Here is a 12,933-nt window from a genome sequence, read left to right on the forward strand (position 1 = left end):
TGTTGACTATTGGTGTAGAGCAATAGTCGCCCATGTTAGGAAAGACCAGGTCCATGTGATGGGCATGTGCATTGGTACATGAGTAGCTTTCCCACTTAATGGTGGGGTAGTTGAAGTCAACCAGTATGATAGTGTTAGGTTAGACACTAATATTCTCTAGGGTGTTTATGGACATGGAGTGTGAGTCTTGGGACATGTATAGGGACCTATCACAGGCTACAGCCTGATCCACTGTCTTACCCATTATCAGCTACGCCTGCAGGATCTGTAATGCATAATGCTGGTCTACCACTCTGGAGGTGTGTACATCCTTTATGAATATGAAAATACCACCACCTTTGGAGCATCAGTCTACGTTCTGCAGCCAAAAGTTATGGAATTAATTATAGGCTGGTACTGCAGGGGTGCTTTCTGCTCCCTTTATCCAGGTCTCTGTTACAGCACAGATGTCGTGGTTCCCCATTTTAAGCAATACTTCCTGTGAGTGAGTTTCCAGATTTAGAATTCCAGTGTGCAGCAGCATGACCCTCTGATTGCATGTCTTTGTAGCTGTCATATATTTCTGTATATTTATGTATACATATATTTATATATCTATGTATGTATTTATTAACCTTTCTATATATATATATATATATATATATATATATATATATATATATATATATATGTATCGTATATATTTGTCCACATATATGCAGCTCCATACATATATAAATGTAAATATAGACTACCTGACTGATTCTGCAGACTCCTTTCCCTGCTGTTTGATGACTGTACTAACTGATATGTTTAGGATGTCATCACTATTTTGTAGGGTTGAGATGGTGTAATGGTACATTGCTTTGATTATAGTTTACAAGGCCCTGGGTGCAGGACTTGGCAGGCCTTATTATTTTGTTGCAAGGCAGAACAGTTTAGCTGTGGAGGAAGGGATAAGGGCAATAATTACAAGAGGTCACTAGTTTGGGCCATGTCACCCCTATTTACACAGCCTTTGGTTAGATTTGTTGCAGTGAGAGGTACAGAGTGTGGGTCCACTGTCGGAATGCACTACATACCTGTGTGTGTGTGTGTGTGTGTGTGTGTATATATATATATATATATATATATATATATATATATATATATGTGTGTGTGTGTGTTTGTGTATCTATACACAAACACACACACACATATATATATATATATATATATATATATATATATATATATATATATATATATATAACACAAACTCCAAAATGCAAAAGTCTTCTCAGTTGACTTTTGCATTTTGGAGTTCGTGTTTTCGTTTTCTGTTCTTGGTTTGGTTGATATATATAAAAGATAAATATATAAAATGCTTAAAAGAGCTTACTCTCACTTACTCCCGCACTAATTTCTTTAAAATAAAAGAAAAAAGGGATGATAGGAAAGAGGTGAAAAAGGAGGCCGCAGAGAGAAAGACAATAGGAAAAGTAGCTAAGGATGTATAGAACGGGTGTAGGGAAAATCCATAGCTGTCCATTTCTTCTATAGCAATAGCTGTGCATATATACTGAATTTGGAGGTATATTTGCCCACTCAAACCCCTGAGAGAGGGGTGAGGACAACAATAATGTGTTGTGAAGCCGATTAGACCAGATTACATGTGTCCAGTGGACACGTGTGCAAAATGGACAGCTATGTATGGGGCGAAGATTTTTTTGGGAACAGATTGCCTTTTTTTTTTTAAGGTGAGAGTGGGATGTTGGGGAAGGATAGTAGGTGTATTTGGGGAGGTAGGTTGGGTAGGAAGACAGGCAAGACAGCATAAAGGGGCAGTATATGACACAATGTGGGGGTAAACACCTTGGACGGGGAGGGGTGTTTGGAAATCAGAAGCCCATGAGCCCCCAAAGGGATACAGTGAGACTGAGGTCCCCACCCATGGGCAGTCACCATTGCACCTTCACGGCCCTGAAGGTGGCTGTGCTGGGAGGTGAATAGGCGGGGCAGGCTGACCCTCTAATTGTGCCACATGGCTCTCAAGCTGGTGTAGCAGATCCCCAGACTCCTTTCGGAGCACGCTATGCATCAATCCCGAACCTGGCTTCGGGTGATGGTATCTTGTCCGTGCCCGCTCCCAGGAGGGGGGACGAGCCCCATCCCCTGAGACAGTTCCACCTAAAGATGGTGCAGGACCAGCAGACGAGGAGGTCCCGGAGTGGGTCCTAGACGTGCTGGGGCCTGGTGCCATGGCTAGATGAGGCGGGAGAGGTGGGAGAGGTAGGTCCACTGGAACCGGCCTTCCCAAACATGCTGTGGTGTTGCAGTTTTAGAACATATGTGGGTTAGTAATAGTCAACACAATCCAGGATTAGTTATAACAGCATGCATAGATATTCCCTTTAACTCAAAACAACAGATTTGGAACAGTTGCATAGCAAACAGAACACATGCATATATGGAACCACAGTGGTCATTACAACGGCATGCAGGTTACATTGATAGCAATGGGTCACCAATGATAATATTTCAACATGGAACATTAATAGAAGCACATTTCAATGTTTGTTGAACAATAGGACATATGTCCCAACAGTAGGTTTGGTGTAAAACATACCCATTGATTTGTGTGTTTAGATTATTGTTGCAGATATGGTGGGGAGGTGTCAATTAACAACTTGTATATCCTTGCAGTGCTCAGAACTTTATTACAATACGCTATGGCCTTGGTTTGTCCAGTGGTATGTTTGTACACAGTGCATAATTCACCCATCTTATAGCTACTTTCTACTTCACTTACCTAGAAGACCTGTGGGGGGAATACTTGTTAACACTACCTGACTGTTTCTACACATATTCACAAAATCCTAGCTAAAATTATGCATACAGCTTACTACCACTCCCGGGATTTGAACAATGGCTGTGTCTGCTAAAAATGCAACAATTTGTGTTTCATCAGCGTGAGCTATTAAGAAACTGCTGTCTCTTACTTCAATGTTTTCTATCTAAGTCTCTCTTGGTTGTACAATCTGGCCTTGTAATTACAACATTCTTATACAGACATTCCTAGCCATATTTTTTTATGTAGCACAGTGTGGGAAACAGTGGTTAACACAACATTACTATTCAGATATCAGATCTTGGTGAATGCAACATGACAGGCCATACAATACCAGACTAAACACAACCAGTCCAGGATTTAGACCTTTATTGCCAGGCAGTTACAGTTCTCTTACCTGGAAGACCTGTGGGTGGAATGTTTGTTAACACTACCTGACTGTTTCTACACATATTCCCAAAATCCTAGTTAAAATTATGCATACAGCTTACTACTACTTCTGTGATTCAAACCATGGCTGTGTCTGCTAAAACTACAACAATTTGTGTAGCATCAGAGTAGCGAGCTATTGAGAAACTGCTGTTTTTTCCTTCAATGTTTTTTTGTCTAAGTCTCTCTTGGTTGTAAATCTGACCTTGTAATTACAGCATTCTTATACAGACATTCTAGACATATTTTTATGTAGCACAGTGTTGAAAACAGTGGTTAACACAACATTACTACTCAGATATCAGATCTTGGTGAATGCAACATTTCATGCCATACAGTACCAGAGTAAACACAACCAGTCCAGGATTTAGAACTTTATTGCCAGGCAGTTACATTTTTGTTTAAATATGGCCTATGTGGGACTACAGATGCAATGTTTGCTCTGAAAGTGTTGATGGAGAAGTACCAAGAAGGTCAGAAGGAGTTGCATTGTGTCTTTGTGGACTTAGAGAAAGCATATGACAGGGTGCCTAGAGAGGAGTTGTGGTATTGTATGAGGAAGTCAGGAGTGTCAGAGAAGTATGTAAGAGTGGTACAGGATATGCACGAGGGTAGTGTGACAGCGGTGAGGTTTGCGGTGGGAGTGACGGATGCATTTAAGGTGGAGGTGGGATTACATCAAGGATCAACTCTGAGCCCTTTCTTATTTGCAATGGTGATGGACAGGTTAACAGACGAGATCAGACAGAAGTCCACGTGGACTATGATGTTTGCAGATGACATTGTGATCTGTACTGAGAGTAAGGAACAGGTGAAGGAGACCCTGGAGAGGTGGAGATATGCTCTAGAGAGAAGAGGAATGAAGGTCAGCAGGACTAAGACAAAATATATGTGTGTGAGTGAGAGGGAGGACAGAGGAATGGTGAGGATGTAGAGAGTAGAGGTGGCAAAGGTGGATGAGTTTAACTACTTGGGATCAACAGTTTGGAGTAATGGTGAGTGTGGAAGAGAGGTGAAGAAGAGAATACAGGCAGGATGGAGTGGGTGGAGAAGAGTGTCAGGAGTGATTTGTGACAGACGAGTACCAGTAAGAGTGAAAGGGAAGGTCTACAAGAGGGTAGTGAGACCAACTATGTTGTATGGGTTGGAGACAGTAGCACTGACAAAAAGGCAGGAGTCAGAGCTGGGTGTGTCAGAGTTAAAGATGTTAAGATTTGCACTGGGTGTGACGAGGATGGACAGGATTATGAATAAGTATATTAGAGGGTCAGCCCAGGTTGGAAGGTTTGGAGACAAAGCCAGAGAGGCAAGTTTGGTTTGGTCATGTGCTGAGGAGGGATGCAGAGTATATTGGGAAAAAGATGCTAAGGATGAAGCTGCCAGGTAACAGGAAAAGAGGAAGGCCTAAGATAAGGTTTATGGATATGGTGAGAGAGGCCATGCAGGTGATTGGTGTGACAGAGCAAGATGCACAGGACAGGAAGAAATGGAAACAGATGATCCGCTGTGGCGACCCCTAACGGGAACAGCCGAAAGAAGAAGAAGAAGAAGATGGGACTATTACTGTCATATTGTCTGGTTTATTCAGTACAAACCATACACATTTTTATAGTGCCAGGTGACATTTTACTCCTTTATATTTATTTGGTATGACTACTACAAGCAGGATTGTTACTCACCAGCCTCGCAACACAGCCTTTGCAACCTACTGGCATGGGCTTCCTGGTTCACAGCCCACTTAGCTGGAGCTGTAATGATAATAGAAAAACATTTATGCAAACCTATCTATCACATACACAGGCTGGACTTTGGTAAACAGTTATTGCTATGAATGCTTACATATTGCTAGGACATCTCCCCTCTCTCTTGCTTCTTGGACCCACTGTTCCAAGAGATCCCTCTTCCTCCATTTCAGGTTGGCATAGCAGTTACATAGTCAGTGCTTTATCCTTACCTGACCCAGAGCTGATGTGATCAAGTGAGAATTCTTGATTGTCTTTGCTTTGAAAGAAACAACTCCCCAAAAAGTGTATATTAGAGGAAAGACCTTGCAAGTCTGGTTGTACACATCTAACAATATTATTAGTTATAAAGTACTGCTATTTCTACAACAAGGAACAAACTGAATGAAATGTGTGGAATATTTTATCTTTTTGATTATATTTAGACATAACTTTGTTATGTATTGCAGGCTGTAAATTACATGTGTAGTATTTTAAAATATTCTGGAACACATGTTATTCTTTCTACTGTTTAACTGTATATTTATATATTTATATACCTGAACCTCCATATTTTTGTCTTTTTCAGAATCATCCAAGAAAGTAAACTGGCTTCTTGGGAAAGATGGAGATGTGTGGGTGTGGGTTATGGGAGAGGGCCATGGAGATAAATCATATGATGAAATCTGTGCTGAATCTGACATCAAGAGGACAACAGAAGCACTGAATGCAAGGTATGATCACATAACAGAATTACTGTATTGGTTAAAGATGCAGTGCCAGGAGATAGCTGACTAGCGATTTGCTTTGGATCTTGGTATTTAGTTATTGTATTTTTCATTATTATAATCTTTGTGTATGCTAAAAGGGAGATTTATAGCCATCATTCTTTCCTGCAATGTAGATGTCAGGATCCAGCTTGCCACGTAACATTATTGAGAAAGTATCTTCTTGCAACTTATTTTATTACCTGCTGCCTTGTGCCTAAAGTGAAAACAGAACAGCAAAACAATGCTGTTTAAGTGTAAGCTGCTGTAAACATGGTAACTGGTAAATGGCTTTCATGTGAAACTGTGTTGATATTTTTCTGTTTAATTACAGCTTCCAGTCTCCTATAATCAAATTGCCCTGGGTTCATGAAAAGTAAAATTATATAAATTCCGCATCATAAAGATATAGGTTGATAGGGATGAAGGTATAGTCAGAATGTTAGTTATAAAAATAACATGGGGAAAGACTGCAGTCTACCTCAAACCTGCGTTCATTAATGACCAGAAAACAAAGCGGAGGGGAGGGGATGGCCAAAACAGTTAACAGAGATGTGACGTCATGGAGTGAATCACATAAATTCAGCAGAATGAAATGTAATGAAATGCCTTCCCAATGACAGTTGATACTAAAATTTGTTTGTTGTTTTCATATGTAGCTAACAAGATATATATTTCATTAATTTATTAATTATTTTATTTTGGATAACTAGGCAAAACTGGGGACAAGGGTAAAAAACATGGTATACACTTATTTTAGTTAGTTTTATAATCCATGCACTAGTTGTTAATGTCAAATATTGCCATTGCAGTGGCAAAAGCACTTACTATTTATGTATTAATCACGTCATAAAGGGTAATAACTAATTTTAATTTGGGAGAAAATAGGCATCTCTCTTCTAGTAACAAAAATGAATTAACTTAATACCTAAATGCTGAGACTATAAGCTGTTAATGACTTTACTTTTGTAGTTGTGGGTTTGAACCCTTTGTCTCCACTTATACAGGACCAATGAGCAAGTCACAGCTAAATCACTGGTCCTTCATCACTCCTGAAAAAATAAAAAACAAACCGACCCAAAATGGGCAGAGAAACTCCACTTTAATGACACTAGCAGAAAACAAGTCCCATAAACTAAGCGCTTTCACCATTAAAATATGGCTTCCTCAGAGTTATGGGACTCCTGAAAAAATGTTTCACACAATGAGGAAATAAAATGAATGTTGTTACTTGCCATAGGACTGATACCTCTGTTAACTGGATAAGCAGAAGAAACTAAACGATCATTTACAGTGACAGTCTTAGGCCACTGGAAGGTTTTTGAATTTGTTACACCAAGCTGTGCTGTAATTTGATTGTCAAAATAGTATAATAAAATAATACAAATAGGTTGTGTAGCATTTTAAGTCAACTAATGTCAGTTCAACTTTCAAGATAAAAAAAGGAAATCTGAACATAACCCCAAGTTCACAGTTTTGAAATTGCTTTATTAAATATTACAACTCTGAACCTTACATTCCTGTATGTCTGTATTGTATTCGTTCTAGATCAGCCTTAAAAATGGTCAACCCTGCTTGAGAAAACAATGTGATTAGTAAATATAAATATTAAAACAAATGTTTGAACAAATCCAGTGGATTAACAATTAATTTCGTCATCCCTGATAGCAAGAGTTGTGATAAAAATATTGTGTTTTGATGTGAAAGGTGTGTGTTTGCACACTGCTGGAATGAAAAACAGAGTATCTGTGCTGTTAAATATGTGGCTAACTGATCTATCAGAGATAATTAATACACTCACATTCCTGCATTTCACTGATTGTCAAAATGCTAATCCACTCTTAACTGGTACATGGATTGCCATGGCTATGCTCCAAATTCAGGAAAAAGACAACTTGGTTAAGCACCTTTCTTATTTAAGAAAGGTGCTATAAAAGTTTTGATAAGCACTTCTCAGTGCTGTTAAACTCTAATCTTGCATTAGAATGTAATATTGGTCAGTGCAAGCCATTACAGAACAGTAACGGCAATCTAAAACAGGTATAACAACTTCACAAAAGTGTGGCAGCGTGAAAGTGTCTTAGCTTTTAAAGAGATTCATTCTTCAGTAGACCTGTTAGTTTCTGGCAACTGACTGTGAGGCAGCACTAAATGTTTTACAGTTTTAAAAGCTATAAAATATTTTGCACTCCTACACTTTTTTTCCCTATAACTAGTAGCACATCAGAGCAGCTACAGCTCAATGTACTACAAATAATTATAAATTGGTCTTCTTTCCAATCATGAATCAGCTGTTTTCTATATGAATGTCAGTATTCACCTCTCTTGCTTTGTTTTGATGCTGTTTTAAGTGAATTACTTGATATCCATGTGTCAAAGAATCATAATAACAAGTCTGTAACCAGTGACCTGATCATAATCTTCTATATAAAGCTCATGGAAAAACGCTGGATACACACTCAGGACTCAAACCTTATATTTTGTCAACAAGTATTTCAAATTAATAATCAGTGTGCTAACAAATTGATTCCTAGTCATATATGATACTGTGTGCCAGGTAAGTCTGAAACATCCCTTCAAGCATCAGACTGTTTACAATTAGTCCAGTTAACTTTCAGTTTCTTATCTGGCTATCAAGAAACAATGAAGGATATTTCTGGCAATAAGAAACATAACCTAGAGTAGATTTCATGATCCCAGAAGGCTGCTAACACAGACATTAACAGGCACACTTGCACAGGCACATACAAGCAAACTCCATCTAAATACTAGGGTATGATTTGTGATAAACATTAACAAGTAGTCAGCACTACTACTACTGGCAGTGGTCAGCACTACTACTACTGGCAGTGGTCAGCACTACTACTACTGGCAGTGGTCAGCACTACTACTACTGGCAGTGGTGGTGCAGCAGTTAGCATCGTCAGGGCAGCCATGGTGGTGCAGCGTTAGTGTTGTTGCATCACAGCAAGAGGTTCCCCAGTTCAATTCTCACCTGGGATGCCTTCTGTGTGGAGTCTGTATGTCCTCCCTGTGGTCATGTGGGTTTTCTCCGGGTACTCCGGTTTCCTCCCATATTCCAAAGACATGCAGTAGGTAGATTAGACACTCTAAATTGGATGTAAGTACTAATGCCTGTGTGACTGAGTGGTATGAATGAACTGCAGTGGCAAGGCTAGCCACCCAGTGGAGTAAACTTTGGCTCGAGATGATTGTCACTGTTAAAGTGACACCCCGACCCCATGTGCAAAATGGAAAAAAAGGGGTTGAGGATGGGTGGATTAAACCGGCAATGGTTGGTACATTATCAGAGTTTTGCAATTCCATATCATGCCAACTAAATTATGCTGATTCATATTTTTTTTAATGCAAAGAGTGTGAAAAAGTATGAAATGGGACATGAGTAATTTGTGGTTTATGTTATTTCTATGTGTACTCTCCCATTTCTGTAGAATGGAGGTTGAGGTGCTGACACCTATGCACAAAGCACTGTGTAGGCCTTAACCAGAGCATGAAGTCTAAAAAGAAAAAAAAAACTGTCTGGAATAAATAAATCTGCTGTGCTAACCATGTTCACTTAAAAAAAACTAGTTTGCTGCAAAGAAAATGTAAATGCGGTGCGATGATAAATGTTGTCGAACTACAATGAATCGGTGTATATGTTATGAATAGGTATTCTAGTTTTTGATGCCTTACGATAAATGTATAGTATTGATGATTATCTCAATATGCACTAAATTTAGTGGCAGTTGTTAAAATATCATAGATCTGAGATTCTGAGAGCATTTGTGATGACTGAACTGTTACCATGCTTCGATTTTGTACAGAATAAATGTTACTGTTTTATTAAAATGCTGGTACATCTTGATATTTTTGGCATGGCTATTCAGTATGACTGGGTAAATGGAGATAAGCACCATGACATGGCTTCAGAACCAAGATGTTCTTCAACAAATAATAAAAACAAAAATTCCATTCCAGTCAGTGGCCCATATCAACTAGTTGTGTAATATCCCTCAAATTTTGAGTAGGCTGTTTTACCAAACATAACTAGTTTTACCTCACAAAGTGGTCATTTTACTGATTTGAAGCTGTTTGGACCTCAAAATAGAACTTTTGTCAAAATTTACCAAATCTAACCGATTGGATCAATTTGACTTCTCAAAAGCATTTGCCTGGCCAGAGGTAGAGGTTTACATGCTTTGGGGTATTTGGGCAACAACCAAGTTTGACAATGAAACAGGAGAAATGTAGGTAGTAGAATTTAGTGTCTGGGAGTTTTAGACTCCCTCTATCATTTGGGCTGGATAATTTCTTTAGATGTGTTCTGTGAATCCATCATTCCATAAGATTGTTAAAATTGCTCATTCTGTTGACTTAAACATAGAGAGTGGTATTTTGATATGGCATTACTGATAAGGAGAAGAAAACTTGGGAAGATGTACTGTTTAATTATTTATATCCTTACTAATGCTGAGGTGGCATTTGGACCATTCGAAAAGATACAGATTATTTATTTGCATTATTTTAGAAACATTGGTGGATATGAAGGTGTTTTATCTCATATCAAAGGTATTTTAGTTGGTCTAATATTACAAGTACTTTAAGAAGTGTAGTGGTATCCAAGTTGCAATTTTGGTTGCCTACAAGTAAAGGTATAGATTTACTGATGTTTAGCTTATGGTTGGAGAGTGCACTTTTTTTTTAATACAGTATAGGACCAAGTCTAGAGAAATATAAGGTTTCTCTAACTAAACCTGTATGTCACCAGAAGATGTTGTAATTTTACACATATAGGTAATATATTTAATTAAGGGATGATTGACAATGGCACGAAACAGGGGTTAAAATGACAGGGTGGATAAGTATTACAATAAGAGGCTATTCTTAAGAAAATAATTGGCTCATATACAAAGGATTGCTCAAGATTTTGGTAGATTTATGGAAGAGGGAGGAATAAACCAATTGTTTAACCTTTTCAAAGAATTTACGCTCCTTCAACCCATTCCCAAATAATCCAAATGTCACATTAAACAATAACATTTTGTATTCTTCGTTATTCATCAAATACCACAGTAGGAAACTTAATGTTTTTCAAGTCCTGCTACAATGACGTACAGAACTTTGTAGCAGCAAGATAATCTGGTAATGAGCTAATCACACACTGAATATACTCAAAGAAGACGCAGAAGGCCTGTTTTGTATTTCCATTCAACCCTTTTCCTCCTCACTGAGTTACTGCAACTTCAGAGTTGCTATATGTAGAAATTGGGGGTGCAGCGGTCTCCTCCACATCAAAGGTTACAAGATTGCATGCTCAGCTGCTAAAAAGTGTGTTTTTATGTCCGTTTGTGTATTATTTGTTTAAATTTGCATTATTTTATGTTATCAATGTTTGGGGAGAAATTTTTTGTATATTGAGATTATGGGAAGCGATCTTTCATAATAAATCCTACTAGGAGAAATCTGTTGGGAATTTCATCCATAATGGCAGTGTTCTACACTGGAAAACACTGATTAAGTACTAAGAACTAGAACCCAGTAATCACTACACAACCAACTAATGCAAGATGGTAAGTATTTAAATTTCAGCCAATAATATCTCCTGAAATCAATTCAGTGGAAACTTAAAAAATGTGGCTGTTATAATACTTGGCCAAGAGGTTGGTGACTGGAATTTACAGCGACTTGATTAACATGAAAGCTAATTTCCTAACTTTAAAATTAAAAGTGTCGCAAGAACTTATAAGGGGAAAAATCTGACTTTAATTGGAAAGAAGTCTGCACATCTAGAAATAAATATGCACATTGCAAAATTTCGATATGTTTGTTTCATGATCAGCCATAACTGCAACATCCCTTCAAGGCTGGCATCACAAAATATTACAATATTGTCATTATGTTTGACATGCCATAACAATTATGCTATCACCAAAACATGTATTTTGGGACAGTAAACATGTCAAGGTAATGTAAAAAAAGCAGTTTAAAATTCTACACAAATTAAAAATGGTTAGTACTAACCCCATATAAATCTTCTGAATGCTTAATATAAAGACTGATCATCAGAAAGAATACAAGTTCATAGTTCAGGTAACCATGTAATTACAAATATGTGGTGAAAAACTAGACTAAGAGAAGATGTTGAAATTTAAGGAATGGATGACTGCCTCTGAACATGCTGAAGTCTCTCAAACTAGCTTGAAAATGTGTCCCACATAGCAGGGAGCATGGAAAGTATGGGACGCAGTCTATGGTATCAAGATCCATTTCATTAGGTATGATATGTACATTACATATGCATGATACTGACCTTCATGCATTGGTATCACTTATAGGCATTAAATGGCTGCATGATGTACTTAATATTTTCTATTTGTAGCAGGATTTATATACTTTGGATGTATGTGCTGTTATTTTTTTAATTCCTCAATAATGTTTGTTGATACAAAGTAATGGAGAAACATGTACACTGAAAAGGTAAAATACTTTGGAGACAGAGTGTGGTTTGTGCCTTTGCTTTGCTATACTAATGGGTATTTACCTTTCCAGAATAGTCTTTTTTAAGGTTACTTTTGTAATGAGTCAAGAGGTTTTTTTTTTTAGAAAACAATGAGCAAGTTTAGATTATATATACCTTTAAATAAGGCAAATAAACCTTAAGTTACTTTGTCTGATACTTGCCTTAGTGAATCATTCTGTTTTCATCACTGATTCAATTAAAATATATTCTGCTTTCAACATAGATTTTATTAATTAATAGTAATTGTATAATTAATAAACAATGCTTAACTAATGTATATATTATTATTTCTTTCACATTAAATACACTTATTATGCCAGTGCAGTATGATGATTTTTTTATTTGCGTAATTTATTAAACAGGCAAGAGAATTAATGCTTAGAGCCTTTTCAGCCAGACACAAAACAACAAAGGCAATGGAAGATATTATATCCATTGACAGATTAGAAAGGTCAGTATCCAGCATGTTTTGGAAAGTATGATGAAACTGAAAAAACCCCACACTTGGGAGAATGTGTAACTTCCACAAAGTGATACAAATTCAAGACTAAACCCCAGACCTTGGGGTGTTGAAGTAGATATTTTACCAGTGACCTGCGGTATTGATACTTTGTCATTTTCCTAAAAAAAATCTCTTGAACCATTTCTCTTTCAGGATTTTAACATTCATGATTCAGTTTTTAT

General features: G+C 37.5%; 1 protein-coding gene across 5 annotated transcripts in view; it reads left to right on the top strand.

Annotated features, from left to right (window-relative positions):
* LOC122800009 (SH2 domain-containing protein 4A-like) overlaps positions 1 to 12,933 on the top strand; it is a 484,425-nt gene that overhangs the window by 90,659 nt on the left and 380,833 nt on the right. For all 5 annotated transcript variants that reach the window (XM_044069469.1, XM_044069468.1, XM_044069467.1 and 2 more), the window contains exon 3: positions 5,549 to 5,693. In XM_044069469.1, the coding sequence (XP_043925404.1) occupies positions 5,549 to 5,693 (145 nt within the window). The remainder of the gene's footprint in view (positions 1 to 5,548; positions 5,694 to 12,933) is intronic.

The sequence above is a fragment of the Protopterus annectens genome, chromosome 4.part0, assembly GCF_019279795.1.
Source record: "Protopterus annectens isolate FY-2018-M chromosome 4.part0, PAN1.0, whole genome shotgun sequence".
NCBI lineage: Eukaryota > Metazoa > Chordata > Ceratodontiformes > Protopteridae > Protopterus > Protopterus annectens.